Genomic DNA, 25,043 nt, shown 5'->3' with positions numbered 1-25,043 from the left:
TTCCGCATGTCTGGTGCAAGTTTTATAGTTGTTGTTTGTTTTATCAGTGAAAAAAATATATAATTATCACACCAACAGTCAACAACAGAGGGAGAGGGAAGCTTCAGAAGTTCCCCCTGTCCCATTTGGAGGTTTTTTTAGCGTATTGCGTGGTCGCGTCTGCCATTAACAAATCGATTCGTAATTGTTTCGTTAATGTTTCATTATTTCCGAAATTTCGTAAATTTTGAACTTTTTTAAAGAAAAATTTCGGAATTTTTTTAAAAATCGAAATGCAAAAACCCCCTAAAAATGAATCGAGTTTAGAAACAAATTTTTCTGTGGTTGCCCAGCCCTAGTACTTACAATGATTTTCCCAGAGCTACCCTGACTAACCACCAGCAAATCTGAAGTTCCTTCTCTAAACTAAAAAGGAAGGGGAGATTCCAAAATGGAGATCTCTTCCCTGGGAAAAAGGGCGGTCTCTAAACTCATAAAGATACCTTCTAAGCCAATAGCTGCAAAAGGCCTGCAGACTGGCTTTCCAGCCTCTGAAACTGTTAACTTTCATGGCTCTGCAGAGTTGCAGCATCCCTGGGAAGAAATACAAGGGGAAGCAACTTCAAGCAACTGTAAGGTAAAGCAAACCAGGCTCCTGGGAGATGGAACACCCACCTAAGGTTACCCAATTGGGGTTTCTATGCTCGAACAGAGATTTGAGCCCTGGACTCCCAGTCCAAAATTCCAACCAATGCACTTTCCTGACTCTACCTCCTTCCATAGTGGTCCATAAATCCATTCTGGGCTTTAGGGGAAATGCATCTGTAATGGATTGGCCTACCTTAAAGGGCAGGTGTAAAAGGCAGTAAACAGGCCTGGCTTGCAAAAGCTAAGGAGAGAGGAGGGGTAGAGCAATCAGGCAGCCTCATAGCCAGAGGTGCAGTCTGATTGGCTGATGAAATTGGAGGGAAATGCTTAGCAACTGGAGATGGGCAGAAATAAAAGTAGAAAAGGCAGCCACAGTTAGTTCAGTTGGGAGTTTGGAAGTAGAAGGGTTGGTTAGGAGTTTTGAAGGAGAAGGAAGGAAGGAAGGAAGGAAGGAAGGAAGGAAGGAAAGAAGGAAGGAAGGAAGGAAGGAAGGAAGGAAGGAAGGAAGGAAGGAAAAGTTTTGGGAACAGTTGTGAAAAGATACCTCTTTGAGGAAAATAGTTAGGCCTCTATAGTGATTAGAGTGCTGGTGTGGAAGGAAAATTCTAAAGGTTCAAAAGACCCTGTTTGTATTCTTGCATGTGGAAAATTGCTTTTAAGGAACTCAAATTATATGTCTATTCTCTGACCCAGTAAAGCCTGTTAATCTATTGAAACTGCTACACTTATTTACTGTTCCAAAACAAAATAAACAACATATTCTTGTTTTATTTTATTTTATTTTACCCGAAGAGTTTGTGTGGCCTTTGAAACATTTTATTGAAGGAGGTGGCCTATGAAATAATAAATTGATGGCAGCATAGAATCATAGAATCATAGAATCAAAGAGTTGGAAGAGACCTCATGGGCCATCCAGTCCAACTCCCTGCCAAGAAGCAGGAATATTGCATTCAAATCACCCCTGACAGATGGACATCCAGCCTCTGCTTAAAAGCCTCCAAAGAAGGAGCCTCCACCACACTCCGGGGCAGAGAGTTCCACTGCTGAACGGCTCTCACAGTCAGGAAGTTCTTCCTAATGTTCAGATGGAATCTCCTCTCTTGTAGTTTGAAGCCATTGTTCCATTGCGTCCTAGTCTCCAAGGAAGCAGAAAACAAGCTTGCTCCCTCCTCCTCCCTGTGGCTTCCTCTCACATATTTGTACATGGCTATCATGTCTCCTCTCAGCCTTCTCTTCTTCAGGCTAAACGTGCCCAGCTCCTTAAGCCGCTCCTCATAGGGCTTGTTCTCCAGACCCTTGATCATTTTAGTCGCCCTCCTCTGGACACATTCCAGCTTAGAGTCAATATCTCTCTTGAATTGTGGTGCCCAGAATTGGACACAATATTCCAGATGTGGTCTAACCAAAACAGAATAGAGGGGTAGCATGACTTCCTTAGATCTAGACACTAGGCTCCTATTGATGCAGGCCAAAATCCCATTGGCTTTTTTTGCCGCCACATCACATTGTTGGCTCATGTTTAACTTGTTGTCCACGTGGAGTATCTTGCATTTGTCACTGTTGAACCAGAAGAAACCTTAATAAATATTTGGTGGCACCAAGGAAATATTTGATATACAGTGGTGGCTTCCCACTGTCTGGGCTCATGTGTATGAGGGTGTGTGTGTTCTGGACCCCTCATAGCCTCACCTTTGGTCATTTGTCCATCCATCTTTGTTGCTGCAGCATCTCTCCCTTTCTATCTGTCTATGTTTTAGGACCAAATCACTCACTTCAGTTTCTGGAACTCCTCGACCAGGCTGGACTTCTGCCCTGGAGACATCCGCGCAAACACAGTCCCATTCATAAGAATCTGCAGTAAAGCAGAATGAGCTTATCTGTAAGACATGAGCAATGATTCCATTTACACCAGCGATGAGCCTCCCCTCATCCCAGTTTGCCCTCCAAGTTACCTTTGGCAGCAAAGGGCTGAAGTACTTCTGGAGCACCTGAAAGGTCTTCCCGTTCATGGCAAAGTGGAAACTGGTGCTGCTGCTGCTGCTTCCATCAATGGTAATGCAGGGATCCTGGAAGTCAGGTGAAAGTTATTCCCAAAGTGGGTTTTTAGGACTAATGGAAGTTCAAGTTCGCATGGGAACTGGCTGGCCTTGGGTAAATCACACTCAAGACAACGGCAAACCCTCTCTGGTTAAATCTTGCTGAGAAAATCTGGTGATTATTTATTTATTTATTTAAAACTTTTCTATCCCGATCTTCTCACTTCCGTAGAGGGACTCAGACTGGTTTACAGCAAGGATTCAATGCTACTAATACAAGTTAAAACATCATACAACAATACAAGATTAAAATACACATAGATAAAATACATATATACCAAGGTAAAATCATGTTCAACTCAGTCCACATATGCAGTCGCTCACTTTGGTTTGTAACCAGTTTCAGCCATTATTCTGGGAATGCTTCGTTCCATAACCAGGATTTCACTAGCCTCCTGAAGGACAAGAGGGAGGGGGCAGATCTAATCTTGCTTGGGAAAGAGTTCAATAGCAAAGGGGCCACCACAGAGAAGGCCCTGTCTCTCGTTCCCACCAAACGTATAAATCCCTATATGGTTCGGCCCAGTTTACCTGTCCGAACGTATTCTCCCCTATGAACCATCAAGGACATTAAGATCTTCCGGAGAGGTCCTGCTCTCGTTCCCACCAAACGTGCTTGCGAAGGTGGTGGGACCGAGAGCAGGACCTCTCCGGAAGATCTTAATGTCCTTGATGGTTCATAGGGGAGAATACGTTCAGACAGGTAAACTGGGCCGGAACCATATAGGGATTTATAGGGGGATTGTAACCCAGTCCAGCACAGGCTGTAACCCTATACCCTGTTCGGCCTTTCGACTGACCAGGAGGACCTCTGGTTGAGGACTTGAACAGCCTCCTTAGTAGCACGTGGGAAGGAGGGACAGAGTTGGACATAGAATCATAGAATAGAATCATAGAATCAAAGAGTTGGAAGAGACCTCATGGGCCATCCAGTCCAACCCCATTCTGCCAAGAAGCAGGAATATTGCATTCAAATCACCCCTGACAGATGGCCATCCAGCTTCTGTTTAAAAGCTTCCAAAGAAGGAGCCTCCACCACACTCCGAGGCAGAGAGTTCCACTGCTGAACGGCTCTCACAGTCAGGAAGTTCTTCCTAATGTTCAGATGGAATCTCCTCTGTGTACAGCTGGCACTGGACCCTGAAACTCCGGATTAGACAACTTTAGGCCCCTTCTACACTGCCATATAAAATCCAGATTATCTGCATTGAACTGGAGTATATGACAGTGTAGAAGGGGCCTTAGAGCCACCATAAGAAATGACTTCAGTCCAAAGAAGAAGACGGATGATAGGAAGGAGAAGAGGAAACTGAATAGGAATAATGTCGACAACAACCACAACCACAACAACAACAATGGAGCTCATGAGGCTGTACAATGGTGAGAGCAAGTGTTTCTCCAGTAATGATGGCTAATACTGGACTGGCAGGTGAACTACAAGGACACCTGTTCTGCCCACCCAAGAAGGTGGGGCAACTCCATCACTAGTGCCATATACAATATATGCCTATTTCTAATGATCAATGAAAAGGAGTGTCTTAAGACATTAAGAGATGCCATTAAAAGAAATAATTTGTCAACTGCCATTCATGCATTTCTATTCTTCAGTGAGACCAAAAAGACCAGCCTCTGGGTTTCCTGGTTTTCCTTGTCTTCCTCTGAGTCCGAGAGAGTGTCACCATCTCCCCAAGGGACTCGGTGTGACTTACATGAGGCTGAGCCCACAATAGATCAGTAATAAGAACAATAACAACAGTAATACAAACAATAGTCTGGGTGTGACCCTGGACTCATCGCTGAGCCTGGAACCCCAGGTTTCAGCGGTGACCAGGGGAGCATTCGCACAGTTAAAACTCGTGCGCCAGCTGCGACCGTACCTTGGGAAGTCTGACTTGGCCACAGTAGTCCACGCTCTGGTTACATCCCGCTTAGACTACTGCAACGCTCTCTACGTGGGGTTGCCCTTGAAGATTGCTCGGAAGCTTCAAATGGTCCAACGCTTGGCAGCCAGGCTACTAACAGGAGCGGCACTCAGGGAGCACACCACTCCTCTGTTGCGCCAGCTCCACTGGCTGCCAATCTGCTACCGGGCACAATTCAAGGTGCTGGCTTTAGCCTATAAAGCCCTAAACCAGTGGTTCTCAACCTTCCTAATGCCGCGACCCCTTAGTACAGGTTCCCACGTTGTGGTGACCCCCAACCATAATGTTGTGAATCGTAATATAAATATCGGATATGCAGGATGTATTTTCATTCACTGGACCAAATTTGGCACAAAAACACAAAACGCCCAAATTTGAATACTGGTGGGGTTGGAGGGGATTGATTTTGTCATTTGGGAATGTTGGAATTGCTGGGATTTATAGTTCACCTAAAATCAAAGAGCCCTTTGAACTCCATCAATGATGGAATTGAATCAAATTTGGCACACAGAATTCCCATGGCCAAGAGAAATACTGGGAGAGTCTGGTGGACACTGACCTTGAGTTTTTGGAGTTGTGGTTCACCTATATCCATAGAACACTGTGGACTCAAACAGTGATGGATCTGGATCAAACTTGGCACAATACACCCAAATGTGAACACTGGTAGAGTTTAGAGAAAATAGACCTTGCCATTTGGGAGTTGTAGTTGCTGGGAGTTATAGTTCATAATAATCAAAGAACATTCTGAACTCCACCAATGATAGAATTGGCTCAAACTTCCCACATGGAATCTCATGACCCATCAGAAAATACTGTGTTTTCTTATGGTCTTTGGCGACCCCTCTGACACCCCCTTGCGACCCCCTCAGGGGTCCCGACCCCCAGGTTGAGAAACACTGCCCTAAACGGTTCTGGCCCTACTTACCTCTCCGAACGCATCTCCTCCTATGAACCGACTAGGACGTTAAGATAGTCTGGGGAGGCCCTGCTCTCGGTCCCGCCCGCATCTCAGGCGCGGCTGGCGGGGACAAGGGACAGGGTCTTCTCGGTGGTGGCCCCTCGGCTGTGGAACGCCCTACCTGTGGACATCAGACAGGCCCCTTCACTGCTGGCATTCCGGAGGAAGGTCAAGACTTGGCTTTACGAACAAGCGTTTGGCTAAATAGTGCAATGAAACACAGTAAGATGGTACAACGGAACATAGGAACCGGTATAACGGATTATGATTGCGGATTCTGATTCTGATTTGTTTGTTGAGGCGCACGTCTTTGATAATGATTGTTTTTTGACTTGATATGCTTTGTATAATGTGTTTTTAACTGCTTTTTGATGTTGCTGTGTTAATCCTTTACTATGTAAACCGCCTTGAGTCGCCATTTCGGCTGAGAAAGGCGGTATAGAAGTAAAGCAAATAAATAAATAAAATAAAACCCATAACAAAAAATTAGCAATAAACATTAACAGTAACACAACGACATTTAAAAAAATGTATGGCTGGGCCAAATGTAATAATTAAAATTTTAAAAATAATTCTGAGCATGAACAGGTGGAATATGACTACGACTGAGTTTTCGGAGAGGGATGGGGCGTGCAGACAATCCTAGAGCATTAATAAAGTGCATTTAAGGACATATTAAAATCATAGAATCAAAGAGTTGGAAGAGACCTCATGGGCCATCCAGTCCAACCCCATTCTGCCAAGAAGCAGGAATATTGCTGGGAGATTCCTTATCCTGGGAAGGCACACTGAAACAACCACGTTTTCAGGCTCCTCCTAAAGACTGCCAGAGTTGGGGCATGCCTGATGTCCTTGGGGAGTGAGTTCCAGAGTCGAGGGGCCATCACCGAGAAAGCCCTCTCCCTCATCCCCACCAATCATGCCTGCGATGGGGGTGGGAGCGCGAGCAGGGCCTCTCCGGATGAACGAAGAGATTGTGTGGGTTCGTACACAAAGATGCAGTCACGCAGGTAGGCAGGTTCCAAACCACTCTCCAGAGTCCTATCTGAACCCTGCCTTCCAGAGTCCTATCCCAAGGCTCAAAGCATGGCATGACAAAATTCGAGGAGTGGGGATTTTCTCTGCTCTTGCACAGAAGGGCTATTATGATTTTGTCCAATGCTGCCACTATGCAACTCAAGAACATCAACCCCCAAACCCTGTTTCTTAAGAGGAAGTCCAGCATATGGCACCTGGTTCTTCTCCTTGCAGGGCTGTGTGTCCTCCATGGCCTGCCATGTGACAGATGCTGGATGGGGATCCTCTGGATCACTGGCTTCCACCAGGATGACTCTGTCTCCCAAAGGGATCATGCCAGAGTTCCTGCTCACCGTGATGGCCGTCTCCAGGTTGTCGCCTGCAAAGGAGAAGGAGAAGTCCAGGGATTGAGTGTCATGGGAGCTTCTCTTGGCCCACCTGGAAGGGCCTCAAGGGATTGATGGGAATGTTGGCTGTGTCACAATTGCCGTAGCTCCACAGCAGTGGCTCTGCCCACTCTCAGTGCATGGATAGCGTTGTTGTTTGTCCCTCAAAAGAGAGACAGGCAGGGAGAGACAATACCTGTGACCATGACAGTGCGGATGCGGGCCTCCCTGAGCTCCTCCAGGACAGGCCTGGTCTCGCCCTTCAGCCGGTTCTCCATGACCAGGAGGCCCAGGAAGGTCAGGCCGGACTCCAACTCATCCCTTGGAAGAAGCAGAAAGCAACAGGTGAAGGTTACCTCTTCCTTCTTCAATAGGAGGAGAAAGGAGGCTTCTCTCTGATCAGGCAAGATATAAAAGAGCCAAACATCTCTGGGGCAAAATGGAGTTGAGCATCCCTTAACTGGAAATACAAAGGCATTCCAAAATCTGGGGAGGGGGATGCAAAATCCAAAGCACTTCTGCTTCTAAGCATCCACCTGCGATAAATGAAAATCCATGAAGTAGGGACACTATACATACACACACACACACATACAAACACAAATTCTCTGACACACACCCAGAATGTGTGTATGTATGTATACACACACACACACACACACACACACACACACCACACACACACTAGCCATCCCCTGACACATGTTGCTGTGGCCCACTCTGGTCTTCATGGGGGTTCTGTGTGGGAGGTTTGGCCCAATTCTATCGTTGGTCGGGTTCAGAATGCTCTGTGATTGTATGTGAACTGCAAATCCCAGCAACTACAACTCCCAAACGTCAAGATTCTATTTTCCCCAAACTCCACCAGTGTTCACATTTGGGCATACTGAGTGTTCGTGTAGAGTTTGGTCCAGATCCATCATTGTTTGAGTCCACAGTGCTCTCTGGTGAACTACAACTCCAAAACCAAAGGACACTGCCCACCAAACCCTTCCAGTATGTTCTGTTGGTCATGGGAGAACTGTGTGCCAAGTTCGGTTCAATTCCATCGTTGGTGGGGTTCAGAATACTCTTTGATTGTAGGTGAACTATAAATCCCAGCAACTACAACTCCCAAATGACAAAATCAATTTTTTTGAGTGAAGAACATACATTGGGTTGTTAGGTGTCTTGCGTCCAAATTTGGTGTCAATTTGTCCAGTGGTTTTTGAGTTGTGTTAATCCCACAAACGAACATGACATTTTTATTTATATAGATATATATCTCCACAATAGTGATGTCTGGTGTATTGTGTTCCAAAACTTTTGTCAGTCTAGATTCGAAAGTCACACAGTATAGTAGTTATTATTATTATTATTATTATTATTATTATTATTATTATAAGTCCACAGCAGACACTCTCCTGGCTGTTGTATTGGATCACACATTGGACACTTCCCAAGTGTCTAGGACTGTGGGATGTATTGGCGAATAATGCGTGCAGATCCCAGTAAGGTGGCCTTTTGCACCTGGAAGATGGTAATTTTGCCAGCGCCAATTGTATTTAAGTGCAGGCCGAGGTCTTTAGGCACTGCACCCAGTGTGCCGATCACCACTGGGACCACCTTTACTGGTTTGTGCCACAGTCTTTGCAGTTCAATCTTTATATCTTTTAATATTGTCAGCGCTGATTGTGTTTAAGTGCAGGGCAAGGTCTTTATTATTATTATTATTATTATTATTATTATTATTATCAACAATAACAACAACAGCATGTGTAAACAGTACTAAAAACAATACAGTACACTTAGAAAGATCATCTGGGGAGGCCCTGGTCTCGGTCCCGCCTGCATCACAGGTGCACCTGGCGGGGACGAGAGGCAGGGCCTTCTCAGTGGTGGCCCCTCGGCTGTGGAACGCCCTTCCTACAGATATCAGATCGGCCCCGTCCCTGTTGGCATTTCGGAGGAAAGTGAAGACCTGGCTGTTCGAACAAGCATTCGATTAAGCAGTGTAATTGAATATAGGAATATGGAATAATGGATGATGAGATTGGATTCTGATTTTACTGATGAGACACTAATGATTGTTATATTGATGTTTAATCGTTGATGATGCTACTGTTTTTAACTGTCCCATATTCTTTTTGTGATGCTTTTGCATTGAATTTTGCTGTTGTTAACTGATTTGAGTCGCCTGAGGGCTGAGAAAAGCGGTATATAAGTAAGTAAGTAAATAAATAAATATAAAGAGTCAGCACATCCCATTGGTTTGAATGTTGGGCAAGAAGTTGTGCATTAATAGTGGATCGCAATGTACCAATGGGACAAGGCACATGAATGGAAGAGTGAGCAAACCAATGAAGTCTTCTCCTTCACTGGGTCAAAGTTATGGATGTTGTACTGCTGTCCCTACCACCCTTCTCTCTCACACGCCAGGCCTTACCTGTCCAGGTCCCTGAGGTTGTGCCCTGCATCCAAGGAGAGAGCTTTGTGGGCCAAAGCGATGACCCGGAAGCCTTGTGCCGTGAAGGATTTCAGCTCCACTTGGAAGGAGGGAGGCACTGGAGGGGGAGGAAGAAAGTGTTGCATGTCAGAGACCCATGGGCAATAGAGTCAGGAGAAAGCACTGACCTTGAAGCAGAACCCAGCAGGGCTTCCAATATCAGGGAGATGGAGGGCCAGGACAGGTGCTGCACATCCAGTACATGTCTCAAAGCCACTACTGCAGTTGTTCTGTCGCGTGCTGGGTCTGTAAAGAATTTCCTTTAGAACAGGACGTGCAACCTTTGCCCAGCGAGAAGCCAGGGGGCCCAAGGAGAAATGCTCAGAGGTTTTCCACCACAAATAGTCTTTAGATGGCTTGTGAAGTATAACCAAGTATTTTATTAATGAACAATCAAACAGAAACTTCTCTTGTCTTCAATAAAGCTAAACAAATGCTTCCAGGCTTTTATGCAACTGGTGGCTTCCTAATCTTGCCCACGAAGGACAGGCAACTGTCTTCAATAACTTCTTCTTTACTTTAAAGGAAAATCCCCTTTTTAACTTCTCCCAGGCTGACTGTAATCTAACCCTTACTGATGTGGGCTCCGCTGATAGGTCCACTCAGTCTTGAAGCACCGAGTGGACCTACCAGTAAAGGCTCAGATATTCCCCAGCTGGAGTTCTTTGGTCTTTAGGGCTGTTTCCCTGAAAATCTTTGGAGACTCTTAAGACTGTTCTCCCCTGGAAAATCTTAAGGGTTGAAGCTTTTGTACAGGCTTGCACACGTCCTGTACATTAGCTTTCCTTGCTGAGACTAACTAAAATGGTTCCCTTCCCATGTCCCTGGGAGAAGGGGCGGATCCAAACTTAACAATGATAGACAGGTGGCTTGCCCTATGACTGCAAACCAAAGGAAGCCACCTTTTTGCAGAATCCCTGAAACTTTGGAATGCATGCAAACACTCAATAGAAAGAAAATAAAGTTGGAGCTCCTGGTACAGATGTACCAGCACAGCAGTCATCCTTTGATGAACCCACTTTGGTGCTAGAGAGACTCCTTGGGATACCACACAATTGCCTTGGACAAAGACTAAATGAACAGTCCTGGATATGCACCAAAATAACCCATGGTGACATGTGTTTTTCAGTTGTTGCTGGACAGATAGAGCCCACTTGTGAGAGGTTTTGGCCAACACAAGAAGGAAATACTAGGTGGGCCTTTGGTCCAAAGAGGCTCTATTTCTACCCCTAAAAGTGTGATCTTTGAGTCGTCGATTGAGAGTAGGAATCTGTGTCAAAAGCTTCTTATGGCAGTTGTTGACTTAGAGTAGTAACTAAGTAATCTGTGTCAAAAGCCTCTTATGCTAGTTGCCATGCAGGAATCCGGTGCCAATGAATTGCACAAGTTAACCAGGCATTACATAAACACAGAGCTTAATCCCCACAAAACCCATTAACAAAGGCTCTCCATTTGAACTGAAGTGAACGACAAAGGCGTGCAATGTGCAGACAAAACAGCAAGGCAAAGAAGCTGAAACCACTTTGTTTTCGTGCAATTCACAACAGTCTTGCATGCAGACTGAAAAAAGGAAGGAAGGAAAGAGGAAGGAAGGAAGGAAGGAAGGAAGGAAAGAAGGAAAGAAGGAAGGAAGGATGGAAAGAAGGAAGAAAGGAAGAAAGGAAGGAAGAAAGGAAGAAAGGAAGGAAAGAAAGAAAGAAAGAAAGAAAGAAGGAAAGAAGGAAGGAAGGAAGGAAAGGGGGAAGGAAAGGGGGAAGGGAAGGAGAATAGTGCAGTTCCTACTAAGGAGAGCTGGAACTAAGTGTCAAGGACCCTGCCCTGCAAGCCAAAGGTCTTGGGTTCAATCTCTGGCAGCTGCTCCATGCAAAGCTAAGACTGAATCCCACCTGGAGCCTTTGGCAGCTGCAGGTGTAGTCAATAAGACAAACCCTCAAAGCTTGCTCTGAACCTCCAGAACATCTCTTCATACTCAGAGACTGATGTTGTGAGGAACAACACAATGGGTTGTTGTAGGTTTTTTCGGGCTGTTTGCTCCAGGCACTGCCAGACCATCAAATGCTAATCAAGGTGGTCAGTTGAAACATTCACACTTAGCTCCAGCAGACAAGGGTCCTTTGTCCCACCCTGGTCATCATTCCACAGATATATAAACCCTTTTTTCTAGTTCCAACATACTTCACTACCTCTAAGGATTCTTGCCATAGATGCAGGCGAAACGTCAGGAGAGAATGCCTCTAGACCATGGCCATATAGCCCGAAAAAACCTTCAACAACCCAGTGATTCCAGCCATGAAAGCCTTCGACAATACAAACAACACAATGGTTAGAACTCGGTGGACAGCACTGTGGCACAAGCAATTGTGCTTTTGAAAGTGTCATGCAAGCCTCTCAACCACTGTGCAAAGAGTGTCACCAGGTACAGTCGCCATGGTGTGATGCAGGGTACAATTGGGAGGGAAAACCCATAGTGTAGCTTTACCTGGATGATCATATTATACTGGATTATGGTCCCAGTTTGGATGCTGTGTACCTTTTGAAAGACGCATATATGCATGGAAAGCCAGACTGGGCCAGCGGCACCTTCACCAGAGTCTCCAAATGGTGTCACTATGGACACTAATGGTTTTTTTTGCCAAGAATGACCGCAGCCTGGACTCCAGAAGTGGAATGTCTGAGACTGGGAGGGAGGCTGGGCTCCTTCCTTGGCTTCGGCACATCAAACCAGCAGATTGACTTTGCCTCTTACCAGTCCTTGGCTTGCAGAAGCTGGCCACTTTCTCAGGGGCTCCCTTCATGTAGAGGCCGTGGGTGTCCTTCCCCAGCTCTTTGGTGATGACCGACATCCGCAGCAGAGAGGAGGAGAAGGGGAACTGGTGCAGGATGGCCATTCCTTCCAATGGGGCCTGGAGGGGGAGAAGCAGGTGGTGAGATCATGACCCCATTAAACCGGCCTTCCACCAAGGGACATTGGGTTGTAAGCATGCAAGATATCTGGGCCCCCATTTCAGGCAGAAGCCAGTCTACACCTGAGTTTTGCAAGAGAGGCCAGCATCTGGATGCTTCTCTGTGTTCACCCATTGACCCCCTTGGCTTTGCACTGCATCTCCCGAGTGTTTTCAGTGAGTGATACAAACCCTCCTCTGGATTTCTGCATTACCCTTTCCTTTCAGTTTATTTTTCATGGAATTTTCTTTGCAGATGCATCTAAGGGTGCATCCATACTGTCAAATAAGTTCAATAAGGAAGTTTGATGGTATTTGAACTGCCATGGCTCAATGCAATGAAATCCTGGGATTTGAAGTTTGGTGAGGCTACCCCTCTATTTCGCTTTGGTTAGACCACACCTGGAATATTGTGTCCAATTCTGGGCACCACAATTCAAGAAAGAGATTGACAAGCTGGAATGTGTCCAGAGGAAGAGGGCGACTCAAAGGATCCAGGGTCTGGAGAACAAGCCCTATGAGGAGCGGCTTAAGGAGCTGGGCATGTTTAGCCTGAAGAAGAGAAGGCTGAGAGGAGATATGATGAGGGCCAGGTATACATATGTGAGAGGAAGCCACAGGGAGGAGGAGGGAGCAAGCTTGTTTTCTGCTTCCCTGGAGACTAGGACGCAGAACAATGGCTTCAAACTACAAGAGAGGAGATTCCATCTGAACATGAGGAAGAACTTCCTGACTGTGAGAGCCATTCAGCAGTGGAACTCTCTGCCCCGGAGTGTGGTGGAGGCTCTTTCTTTGGAGGCTTTGAAACAGAGGCTGGATGGCCATCTGTCAGGGGTGATTTGAATGCAATATTCCTGCTTCTTGGCAGAATGGGGGTGGACTGGATGGCTCAGGAGGTCTCTTCCAACTCTTTGATTCTATGATTCTATGATTCTATGAGGCACCAATCCTCTTTGACAGAGAAGCCATAACTTCCATAGCATTGAGCCAAGTCAGTTAAAATGGAACCAAACTTCATTAATCCTACATTGTAGATGCACACTTAGTTTCCAACTTGGGTTGATCGTTCTTTACATGCAATCCAAAGCTAAATCCCAGAGGCTGCAAATCTAGCAACCAATTTCGAAGCGTTGGGTGGCTGGTTTGCACCATGAAGTGTCTTCCAAGGCAAAAGGTCCTTTGGTGGGAAATTTACCTTGGAAGTAGTGGCTCCAGGTTTAACAATGGGGAATGCCTCCATCTCCCCTGTTTCCTTTTCCGAACTGGGTTCTTGCATCTCCTGAAGGAAGAGAAACACATGAGCCGTTCCAGGGGATTCCTCTTAACACACTTACAGGTGGCATTAGTGCAAGATACTAATCTTATACTAATTGTGATGAAGGGAAGAGGCTCACCCATCCGGTGCCTTCAAACATCTTGAGGTCCATGGGGTCCCCTTGAATCTTCCCCTCCAGGAAGAGGAGCGAATGGCAGGTGGCCATGGCTTGGCAGAGGGGGCCCCAGGGCAAAGGGCCCGAGGAGGAGAAGCTGTGCAGCGGAAGGAAGCTGAGCCAGAAAAGAGAGAAATATCAGTGAGGTAAGCACAAGCAAATAGGTCAGTGGCACACAGAACAAGGCTTTACAGCAATGACTGATCTTCTTGAGCTGAAGACACTCCATCCCCTCATTGATCTTTGGCCCATTTGTTCATTGCTTTGTTTTCATAGAAAAGAATCAAAGAGTTAGAAGAGACCTCATGGGCCATCCAGTCCAACCCCATTGTGCCAAGAAGCAGGAAAATTGCATTTAAATCACCCCCGACAGATGGCCATCCACCCTCTGTTTAAAAGCTTCTAATGAAGGAGCATCTACCATACTCTGGGACAGAGAGTTCCACTGCTGAATGGCTCTCACAGTCAGGAAGTTCTTCCTCATGTTCAGATGGAATCTCCTTTCTTGTAGTTTGAAGCCATTGTTCCATTGCGTCCTAGTCTCCAGGGAAGCAGAAAGGAAGCTTGCTCCCTCCTCCTCCCTGTGGCTTCCTCTCACATGTCTCCTCTCAGCCTTCTCTTCTTCAGGCTAAACATGCCCTGCTCTTTAAACTGCTCCTCATAGGGCTTGTTCTCCAGACCCTTGATCATTTGAGTTGCCCTCCTCTGGACACATTCCAGCTTGTCAATATCTCTCTTGAATTGTGGTGCCCAGAAGTGGCCACAATATTCCAGGTGTGGTCTCACCTAAGCGGAATAGAGCATGGGGAGCATGACTTCCCTAGATCTAGACACTATGCTCCTCTTGATGCAGGCCAAAATCCCATTGGCTTTTTTTGCTGCCACGTCACATTGTTGGCTCATGTTTAACTTGTTGTCCACGAGGACTCCAAGATCTTTTTCACACGTACTGCTCTCGAGTCAGGCATCCCCCATTCTGATTCTTTGCATTTCGTTTTTTTTCTGCCTAAGTGGAGTATCTTGCATTTGTCCCTGTTGAACTTCATTGTGTTAGTTTTGGCCATTCATCTCTCTAATCTGTCAAGATCCATTTGAATCCTGCTCCTGTCCTCTGGAGTCTTGGCTCTCCCTCCCAATTTGGTGTCATCTGCAAACTTGATGATCCTGCCTTCTAGCCCTTCATCTAAGTCATTAATAAAGATGTTGAACAGGACCGGGCCCAGGACGGAACCCTGCTTGTGGCATTCCACTCGTCACTTCTTTCCAAGATGAAGAGGAAGACTTGGGGAGAATCACCCTCTGGGTTCATCCACTTAACCAATTCCAGATCCACCTCAACGTAGTTTTGCCTAGCCCACATTGGACTAGTTTCCTTGCCAGAAGGTCATGGGGGACCTTGTCAAAGAAGGCCTTCCTGAAATCCAGGTACGCTCCATCCACGGCATTCCCCGCATCTACCCAGCTTGTAGCTCTATCGAAAAAAGAGATCAGATGAGTCTGGCATGACTTGTTTTTGATAAATCCATGTTGACTATTAGCGATGACTGCATTTGTTTCTAAGTGTTTGCAGACCGCTTCCTTAACAATCTTTTCCAGAATCTTGCCCGGTATCGACGTGAGGCTGACCGGACGGTAGTTGTTTGGGTCGTCCTTTTTTCCCTTCTTGAAGATTGGGACCACATTGGCCCTCCTCCAATCTGCTGGAACTTCTCCCGTTCTCCGAGAACTCTCAAAGATGGTTGCCAATGGTTCCGAAATGACTTCCGCTCGTTCCTTCAATACTCTGGGGTGTAGTTGATCTGGCCCTGGGGACTTGAACTCATTAAGAGCGGCCAGGTATTCCTGGACGACTTCTTTCCCAATTTGAGGTTGGATGTCCTCCAATCCCTCATCCACTCCATCTTGCTGAGGTTGAAGATGACTTTCTTTTTGTGAGAAGACCGAGGCAAAGAAGGCATTAAGTAATTCTGCCTTTTCCCTACCTCCTGTCAGCATTGCCCCATCTTGTCCTCAAAGAGGCCCTATCGCCGCCTTGTTCTTCCTTTTTCTACTGATATAAGAAAAGTAGCCCTTTTATTGTTTTTAATGTCCCTGGCAAGCCTGATCTCAATTTGTGCTTTAGCCTTGTGGACCTTTTCCCTACAGGAGTTGGCTATTTGTTTGAATTCTTCTTTGGTGGTTTCTCCCTTTTTTCACTTCTTGTGCATGTCTCTTTTGAGTTTTAGCACAGTTAGAAGTTCTTTGGACATCCATTCTGGCTTCTTTGCACTTGTCTTATTTTTTCTCTTTGTTGGCACGGTTTGCAATTGCACATTGAGTATTTCACTCTTGAGAAATTCCCATCCATCCGTAACTCCCTTGTCTTTTAGTATCTGTTTCCACGGAATGCTGCTCAGTGTTTCCTTCATGTTTAGAAAATCAGCTCTCCTAAAGTCCAAAATGCGGGTTTGACTTGTCTTCGTTTTGGCCTTCCTTTGTACCTTAAATTGCAGGAGCACATGGTCACTTGCCCCTAAGGATCCGACCACTTCAACCGCATTGACCAGGTCCTCCACATTTGTTAGGATGAGATCAAGAGTAGTCAATCCCCTTGTTGCCTCTTCTACCTTCTGGACCATGAAACTGTCTGCAAGGCAAGCGAGCAATTTGTTGGACCTTGTACTCTTGGCCGAGTTTGTTTTCCAACAAATATCGGGATAGTTGAAATCACCCATGACTACTCTTCTTTGTGCCTGTTTGGTCAACTGTTGGCAGAAGACTTCATCAAGTTATTCCTCCTGGCCTCCCCAGAACCAAGACCTTATCTACATCTTCCTTTATCCTCAGACTACCCAGTATTTGTGATGAATAGGACGACTCTTCCAAGGCTTACCTAAACCTGCCTCCTGGTCATTTCCAACTGTTGCTTCTACTGAACCTGTTCTCACAAAACAGGGCAGACAAGAGTTTCTAGTCCGAAAATTGTAGGCCTCCTTCACTTCATCTGTTAAGGGTTCAAGAGGGCAAGGAAACAATGGCTCTTTTGCCCTTTGGCTGGGGGACCTCTCCTTTTTTCTGCTTCTTCTCTGATTCTCAAACTTTGTACTCCTTATATCGACGTGCATAACATCCCCCCAATTCAATGGATGACAGTAATAATTCAATGTCTTACCCTGCTTTTGAGGAACTATGGTGTTTTCTGGAAAACTGCACCCCAAAGTTTGAGAGCCTCTGTTTCAAGGCTCAGTGCTGTGGAGTCCTGGGATTTTGTAGTCTAGCAAGGCACTATCTTGTTTTGAAGCTTGTTTACTGCTTCCATGGAGACTAGGACGCAGAACAATGGCTTCAAACTACAAGAGAGGAGATTCCATCTGAACATGACGAAGAACTTCTTGACTTTGAGAGCCGTTCAGCAGTGGAACTCTCTGCCCCGGAGTGTGGTGGAGGCTCCTTCTTTGGAAGCTTTTAAACAGAGGCTGGATGGCCATCTGTCAGGGGTGCTTTGAATGCAATATTCCTGTTTCTTGGCAGAATGGGGGTGGACTAGATCAGTGGTTCTCAACCTAGCTAATGGCGTGACCCCTTAATGCAGTTCCATATGTTGTGGTGACCCCCAACCATAATATTGTTTTCATTGCTATTTGATACGTGTCATTTTAATACTGTTATAAATCGTAATGTAAATATCCAATATGCAGGATGTATTTTCATTCACTGGACTAAATTGAGCACAAATGCCCAATATGCCCAAATGTGAATGCTAGTGGGGTTGGGGAGGATTGATTTTGTAATTTGGGAGTTGTAGTTGCTGGGATTTATAGTTCACCTATAATCAAAGAGCATTCTGAACTCCACCAGCAATGGATTTAAACCGAACTTGGCACAGAGAACTCCCATGACCAACAGAAAACATTGGAAGGGTTTGGTGGGCATTTTGGGAGTTGTAGTTCACCTATATCCAGTGGAGTGTTGTGGATTCATGCAATGATGGATCTGGACCAAACTTGGCACAAATACTCAATATGCCCAAATGTGAACACTGGTGGAGTCATAGAATCATAGAATCAAAGAGTTGGAAGAGACCTCATGGGTCAACCAGTCCAACCCCATTCTGCCAAGAAGCAGGAATATTGCATTCAAATCACCCCTGACAGATGGCCATCCAGCCTCTGCTTAAAAGCTTCCAAAGAAGGAGCCTCCACCACACTCCCTCCGGGGCAGAGAGTTCCACTGCTGAACGGCTCTCACAGTCAGGAAGTTCTTCCTAATGTTCAGATGGAATCTCCTCTCTTGTAGTTTGAAGCCATTGTTCCCTTGCGTCCTAGTCTCCAAGGAAGCAGAAAACAAGCTTGCTCCCTCCTCCCTGTGGCTTCCTCTCACATATTTATACACGGCTATCATATCTCCTTGCAGCCTTCTCTTCTTCAGGCTAAACATGCCCAGTTCCCTAAGCCGCTCCTCATAGGGCTTGTTCTCCAGACCCTTAATCATTTTAGTTGCCCTCCTCTGGACACATTCCAGTCTGGAGGAAAATAGACCTTGATATTTGGGAGTTGTAGTTTTTGGGGTTTATAGTTCACCTACAATCAAAGAGCATTCTGAACTCAACCAACATTAGAATTGGGTCAAACTTCCCACACAGAATCTCAATGACCAACAGAAAATACTATGTTTTCTGATGGTCTTTGGCGACCCCTCTGGCACCTCCTCACGACCCCCTCAGGGGTCCCGACCTCCAGGTTGAGAAACACTAGACTAGATGGCCCATGAGGTCTCTTCCAACTCTTGGATTCTATGATTCTAAGATGTGCCTTACAATGGTGTGAACGCCCAAAGGATGCTGAGAACTTTTCAACACAAACTCTGGGAGATGCCAATTTGGGTCTCAACTCAGAGAGAAATGCGGGATATAAACATATAAACAAAAAACAACAACAGGATGCCACTTCCTTGCATGCTTTGGACCGATTTACAACCCGTGTTCCTTACTCACCTCCTTCCCTGGCAAGGGATGGCCCCCCAAAGATCTAGACCGTCCTCCGTCAACGTCCCAGTCTAGGATCAAGGAGAGTTTTAAATGAAAATTAGGAAAAGATGGCCGTGATTTTTGGCCTGGTTTTAGTGGGGCAGGGAAGGGTCAAGTGCAGACCCTTTTGGGGTGGAAGTGGGTCAAGAGGGGCAGATATGGAGAGCATGGGGGGCAGTGGGATGAAAAGGAGCCTGGGGTCCTTCAGGAAAATGGGACGTTCTCTGGAGCCCACTGCTAATACCATGGGATCTAAACCTCTGGTCTATTATTAAATCGTCATCATGATGCTTTCTTCTACTTCTTCTGTGAATGGAGACTCCAAGCAGCTCACACTTAAAAAGCAATCCCGTTAAGCACATACAAAAGGCCACCATTAAGCTTGACCAACAGTCTTGACCAATATAACAAGACTAAGAATGAGATCAAGCTTCCGACCTGATTATATATTGGTTAGAACCCAATTAGCACATTAAGATGGCATCCACTGCAAAATATAGTAAATCTTGTATTTAAAAAACATAACAATAAAGAGAAAAGTACGGCATGCTCACAGATGGACTGGCTCAAGACAACAGAGAGGTCAATGCAAACATCCAAAAGCTTCCTCACCTTTGCCATTTATATGGCACTCTGAAGCATTTGGGATTCCTTTTGCTCACAAATGGAGCAACCTTAGCTAGGATCCATTGAAGGCAGGCTCCTGTTTCCTCCCTCCATGGCAGATGTGGGTCAAGAGACCAAGAGGGAGAAAGGAGGGCCTCCCCAAGGGGAAGGGGAAAGGAGAACGGGGGGGGGGGGGAAGGGGGAAGGAGAAAGGGGGAAGGGGGAAGGGGAAGGGGAAGGGGAAGGGGAAAGGGAAGGGAAGGGAAAGGAGAACGGAGAAAGGAGAAAGGAGAAAGGAGAAAGAAAGGAGAAAGGAGAAAGCAGAGAGAGGAAGGGGAAGGGGAAGGTGAAAGGTGAAAGGTGAAAGGAGAAAGGAGAAAGGAGAAAGGTAAAAGGAGAAAGAAAGGAGAAAGGAGAAAGAGAGAGGAAGGGGAAGGGGAAGGTGAAAGGTGAAAGGAGAAAGGAGAAAGCAGAGAGAGGAAGGGGAAGGGGAAGGTGAAAGGTGAAAGGAGAAAGGAGAAAGGAGAAAGGTAAAAGGAGAAAGGTAAAAGGAGAAAGGAGAAAGAAAGGAGAAAGGAGAAAGAGAGAGGAAGGGGAAGGTGAAAGGTGAAAGGAGAAAGGAGAAAGGTAAAAGGAGAAAGGAGAAAGGAGAAAGCAGAGAGAGGAAGGGGAAGGGGAAGGGGAAGGTGAAAGGTGAAAGGAGAAAAGGGAAGGGGAATGGGTAAAGCGTAAAGGGGAAGTGTTAGGGTTAGAGTTAGGGGAAAGGGAAAGAGAAAGAGAAGGGGAAGGTGAAAGGAGAAAGGAGAACAGGGAAAGGGAAAGGGAAAAAGAGAAGGGGAAGGAGAAACGAGAAAGGTGAAAGGAGAAAGGAGAAAGAAGAAAAGGGGAACAGGGAAAGGGGAAGGACACAGGGAAGGGGAAGGAGAAAGGAGAAAGGGGAAGGGGAAAGGGAAGGGCAAGGAGGAAGGTGAAAGGATGAATGGAGAAAGAAGAAAAGGGAAGGGGAACGGGGAAAGGGTAAAGGGGAAGCGTTAGGGTTAGAGTTAGGGGAAGGGGAAAGGGGAAAGGGAAGGGGAAAGGATAAAGGAGAAAGGGGAAGGGGAAAGGGAAGGGCAAGGAGGAAGGTAAAAGGAGAATGGAGAAAGAAGAAAAGGGAAGCGGAACGGGTAAAGGGGAAGCGTTAGGGTTAGAGTTAGGGGAAAGGGAAAGAGAAAGAGAAGGGGAAGGTGAAAGGAGAAAGGAGAACAGGGAAAGGGAAAGGGAAAAAGAGAAGGGGAAGGAGAAACGAGAAAGGTGAAAGGAGAAAGGAGAAAGAAGAAAAGGGGAACAGGGAAAGGGGAAGGACACAGGGAAGGGGAAGGAGAAAGGAGAAAGGGGAAGGGGAAAGGGAAGGGCAAGGAGGAAGGTGAAAGGATGAATGGAGAAAGAAGAAAAGGGAAGGGGAACGGGGAAAGGGTAAAGGGGAAGCGTTAGGGTTAGAGTTAGGGGAAGGGGAAAGGGGAAAGGGAAGGGGAAAGGATAAAGGAGAAAGGGGAAGGGGAAAGGGAAGGGCAAGGAGGAAGGTAAAAGGAGAATGGAGAAAGAAGAAAAGGGAAGCGGAACGGGTAAAGGGGAAGCGTTAGGGTTAGAGTTAGGGGAAGGGAAAAGGGAAGGGAAAAGGGAAGGGGAAAGGGAAAGGAGAAAGGGGAAAGGGGAAGGGGAAAGGGGAAGGGGAAAGGGAAAGGGGGGGAGGGAAGAGGAAGAGGACGAGGAAGGGGAGGAGAAAGGAGAAAAGAGAAAAGGGAAGGGGAAAGCAGAAGGGGAAAGGGGAAAGGAGAAGTGGAAGTGGAAACAAAAGTAGAAGTGGAATGGGAACGGGAAGAGGAAGGGCAGGTTTGAATTCAGCTCCTACATTTAGCTAAAACAACCAATGTGATGCTGGGCTGCATCTATAGGAATCTATTGACTAAATCCAGAGAAGGAATATCCCCACTCCGTTATGCTTTGGTTATAACAGAGTCCTGTTCTGGGCAAAGCAACTCAAGAAGGAGATGGACAAAGTGGAGAGTGTCCAGAGCAGGGTGACCAGAAGGCCCAAGGTGGGAAAACTATGAATCCCAATGGGGAATGCCCTAGGGAATAGGGAGTGGGGTGGAGTATTTACTTTGGAGAAAAGAAGGCTGAGGGAACAGGACATAAGAGTCAGGTTTAAATATCTGAAAGGATGTCCTGCTGAAGAGGGGCCAAAATACGAGCTCCAGGTACCAAGGCACAAGGGAAGATGGATTCAAATTGCAGGAAAAGATTAGGAAGAACTTATTGATGGTCTACATTATTTGACATGTAATATACAGATTCTGGGAGTCTATTGGAGTCTCCTTCTCTGGAGATTTCGAAACAGAAGCCAGATGGCCGTTTATCAGGATTGTGAGTGGAAAGTGTCTTCCTGCCTGGCAGCAGGGGGTTGGACTGGATGGACCTTAGGGGTCACTTCCAATTCTAGAATTTTAGTGGCTCTAGGTCTCCTTTCTCCACCCTCCCATTTTCTATTCACAAACCATCCAGAAGATCCCAGGGCGCACCTTGTCGAAGCAGACCAGGTTGATCTGCCCACAGATATTGATCCTTTGAGGGCTGATGCAGAAGATCTTCTTCTTCTTGAGCCTCCGCTGGGCGTAGACAATGCCGGTGGTCAAGGCGGCTGGAATGGCCGGAGGGACAGCGGCTGTCAGGAGAAGGAGTGCCATGGTCACTGTTTCCGAAGCTGGCCTCTGTGGAAGGGGGCAAAGACACATTAGGCAGCACATGAGAAGGACCAAGGTGAGGAATAGTCCTGGGTTTCCAAAGAAGGACGGGAGAGATCCCATGGTCTCTTTGCCTTTCATAGAGAGAGACTGTGGACCCCCCCACAAATGTGATGAGAAGACACACACACCCAAACACTGGGGAAGGAAGGGGACTTGGGAAGGAGACGCTGGGGTTTCACTGACCAAACTCACCCCTTGGCTCCCAAAGACGGCCACCGCATAGACCAGCCCTATGAGCCCAATGATGACCAGGCCAACAATGAAGAAGAAAGCCTCTTTGTGGAGCCGGAAGTTCATGGGTTTTGGGTAGAGGATGGACCGCACCAGGTCTCCTTTGGCTGTGCTGAAACCTACAGGAAGACTCTCAGAGGATTAATACATGAGGCTTGTATCATATGCTGGGAGCCCTCCCGGCATGAATAGCAGTTGCTGTATGAAACCCTGTCTTTTGATTTTCACCCTTTCTTATCCTGTTCCCTTTGGATAGTACTATATAACCAATACTACTGTTGCAATCCAGGTCAGGAAGAAGCCCTCTGACTTTAAAACATCACTCAAAGAGTGAAGAAACAAATCTTTTATTGAAGCTTAGTGAATAGTCAGAAGAAATAAATGCTTGTAAGAAAATAAGAAGGTTCCAAAAAGTAATAAGTCCGTAAAAAGCAGTAACACAAAGCAATGTCCACACAAGTAATAAAAGCAATCCAAGATGGCATTAATCCAGACAAGAATCAAACAGGATGCAAAGACAATCCAAAAGACCCCTTGAACAGGATTTCCATGCCACAGGAACTTGGTTTCCAAATGATGCCTGATCTAACAGGTTTCCCCTTGAGGCAAACCTTTTATCCCAAAACTCAGAAATTGGTTTCGCTTCCTCCCACATTTCCCCCTTATCAGACAAAGTCTTTCAGAGCGGTGTAAATACTGAGCTTGCTGTCAATCTCCAGCCGCTTATTCTTCAGCTCCCTATCTGGCTGCTCATTAAAATTCCCAGGTGTCAGATTGTTTTCCAAATTCAAATCTTGAGAGCTCACAGAGAAAGGGAGTGAACCATCATTGCTAGGCCCAGCAGGAATATTCTCATGAGAAACTGCCCTTTGCACTGGGGCCTCTCTGTCATTGTCTGCCTGAAAATCATTGACCAAACCATCTCCATCTTGTACCTCAGCCTCGGCACCATCATTTCCCTCATCATTTCCCACATCAGTATCCTGAAACACAAACACAGGCTGATTCCCAACAACTGCTATCTTTTAATAGCATCTCTTTAATGCAGCGTTCCACAGACTTGTTGCATCCCAGTTCAAGAAACGAGACCATAAGATTAAATCCACCACACTGGACTGTAGGAAAAGCAATCCTTGTTTATTGATGAAAAATTGGTTACAAAAGAAAGGTAAATGCAAAGTCAAAAAGCCACAGAAAAACACAGCAGTCAGTAGAATCTCTGAACTTGAGCAAAATTCCAAAAGCCACAATACAAGAACCAGGATTCTGTTAGCCTTTTACTAACCATGAACTTGAAAACTAGAAGCCTCTGGGATTACTGGCCATGGAACACAGGAATTCTGCCAAGGCACAGCCACAGTCCCAAACGTTGCTTGATCTAAAGAGACACCCGGCAGGAGGCCTCTTAAACCAAAGAAGCTATGCTTTGAAACGCCCCTTGACTTTGACGTCTGGGCCTGTCTCTCCTGTAAACGATGTGACCTTTGTAGACACTGGGAAATATTTCTGTCTCTAACTATCTGTTCTCTTCAGTCCTCATTAAAAACCCCAGGTGGAGAGATATCACTGCTAGTGATATTGCGGCTAACTTCCAAAACATTTTCCTCCAGCTGAGTTTCATTTTCATCGCCGCTGACCTCAGCATCAACAACAGATTCCACACTGTCAGGGTCAGGGAGAGCTTGCTCAGTTGGACAAACTATCAGAGAATCCGGTTCACACAGATCAGGATCAGGCTGAACCCCAACAAGACTCTCCTTCTCTAGGTGTTTTGGACTTCAACTCCCAGAAATCCAAGGCAGCTTACCAGCTGTTTGGAATGGCAGGAGCTGAAGAATACTGCTCTAATGCATAAATCCTACCCTTTTTGTTAAAAAGTAATAAACAAATCATAGCCAGTCTTAAAATTGGCCAATGATTTCTCCTTGATTAGCATGGTCAGTCTGTCCATCTCAGCTCCTCATTTCTCTTTCTTGCAGCCACAAGCACAGAGTAGCCCTCCTCTTCCTCAAAAAATGGAGTGGAGACCCTCACCTGTCTGCAATACGACGGCTCTGACCGGCCCTTTGCCGCTAGGCCTGGTCTGGATGACCTCTGTGCCGCAGAAGAGGACATGGCGTCGGTGGTCTTCCAGGCTGTGCTTCTTCCAGGGCTGGACGTTGTCCACTTGGGGCAAAGGGGTCTTGGTCACCGGGACACTCTCACCTGCAAAGGCAACCCACATCCCCCACACACCTTGAATCAGTGCACCTGGGCAGAAAGCATTAGCAAGAGACACAGAACTGCCACATCGGAGCCATAATGTTACAGGGGAAAAGCATCATAGCATTACAGCATTTCAAGGCAACAGTGTCATGATAGCATAGCAATTCAAGTCAAAAGCATCATAGTGTTATAGCAATTCAAGGCAAAACCATTATAGCATCACAAGGCAAAGTATCATAGTGCTATAGCATTTCAGGGCAAAAGTGTCATTGCGTTATAGCAATTTGAGGCAAAAACATCACAACAGTATAGCAATTCAAGACACAAGCATCATAGCATTATAG

The 25,043-nt window shown here is 46.2% G+C and overlaps 1 protein-coding gene across 1 annotated transcript in view; it reads right to left on the bottom strand.

Annotated features, from left to right (window-relative positions):
- Positions 1–25,043, bottom strand: part of LOC132770360 (probable cation-transporting ATPase 13A5) — a 69,567-nt gene that overhangs the window by 23,558 nt on the left and 20,966 nt on the right. Inside the window, exons 10-21 of the mRNA XM_067466289.1 lie at positions 24,529–24,699; positions 22,456–22,613; positions 22,039–22,227; positions 18,839–18,900; positions 13,831–13,981; positions 13,632–13,715; positions 12,241–12,397; positions 9,435–9,552; positions 7,206–7,330; positions 6,840–7,002; positions 2,580–2,703; positions 2,400–2,479 (exon numbers count right to left, since the gene is read on the bottom strand). Coding sequence (XP_067322390.1) covers positions 2,400–2,479; positions 2,580–2,703; positions 6,840–7,002; positions 7,206–7,330; positions 9,435–9,552; positions 12,241–12,397; positions 13,632–13,715; positions 13,831–13,981; positions 18,839–18,900; positions 22,039–22,227; positions 22,456–22,613; positions 24,529–24,699 — 1,582 coding nt within the window. The remainder of the gene's footprint in view (positions 1–2,399; positions 2,480–2,579; positions 2,704–6,839; positions 7,003–7,205; positions 7,331–9,434; positions 9,553–12,240; positions 12,398–13,631; positions 13,716–13,830; positions 13,982–18,838; positions 18,901–22,038; positions 22,228–22,455; positions 22,614–24,528; positions 24,700–25,043) is intronic.

This window comes from Anolis sagrei, chromosome 3 (genome assembly GCF_037176765.1).
Source record: "Anolis sagrei isolate rAnoSag1 chromosome 3, rAnoSag1.mat, whole genome shotgun sequence".
NCBI classification, from domain to species: domain Eukaryota; kingdom Metazoa; phylum Chordata; class Lepidosauria; order Squamata; family Dactyloidae; genus Anolis; species Anolis sagrei.
The sequence above is the reverse complement of the archived record's forward strand: the minus strand, read 5'-3'. Positions and strand labels throughout refer to the sequence as shown.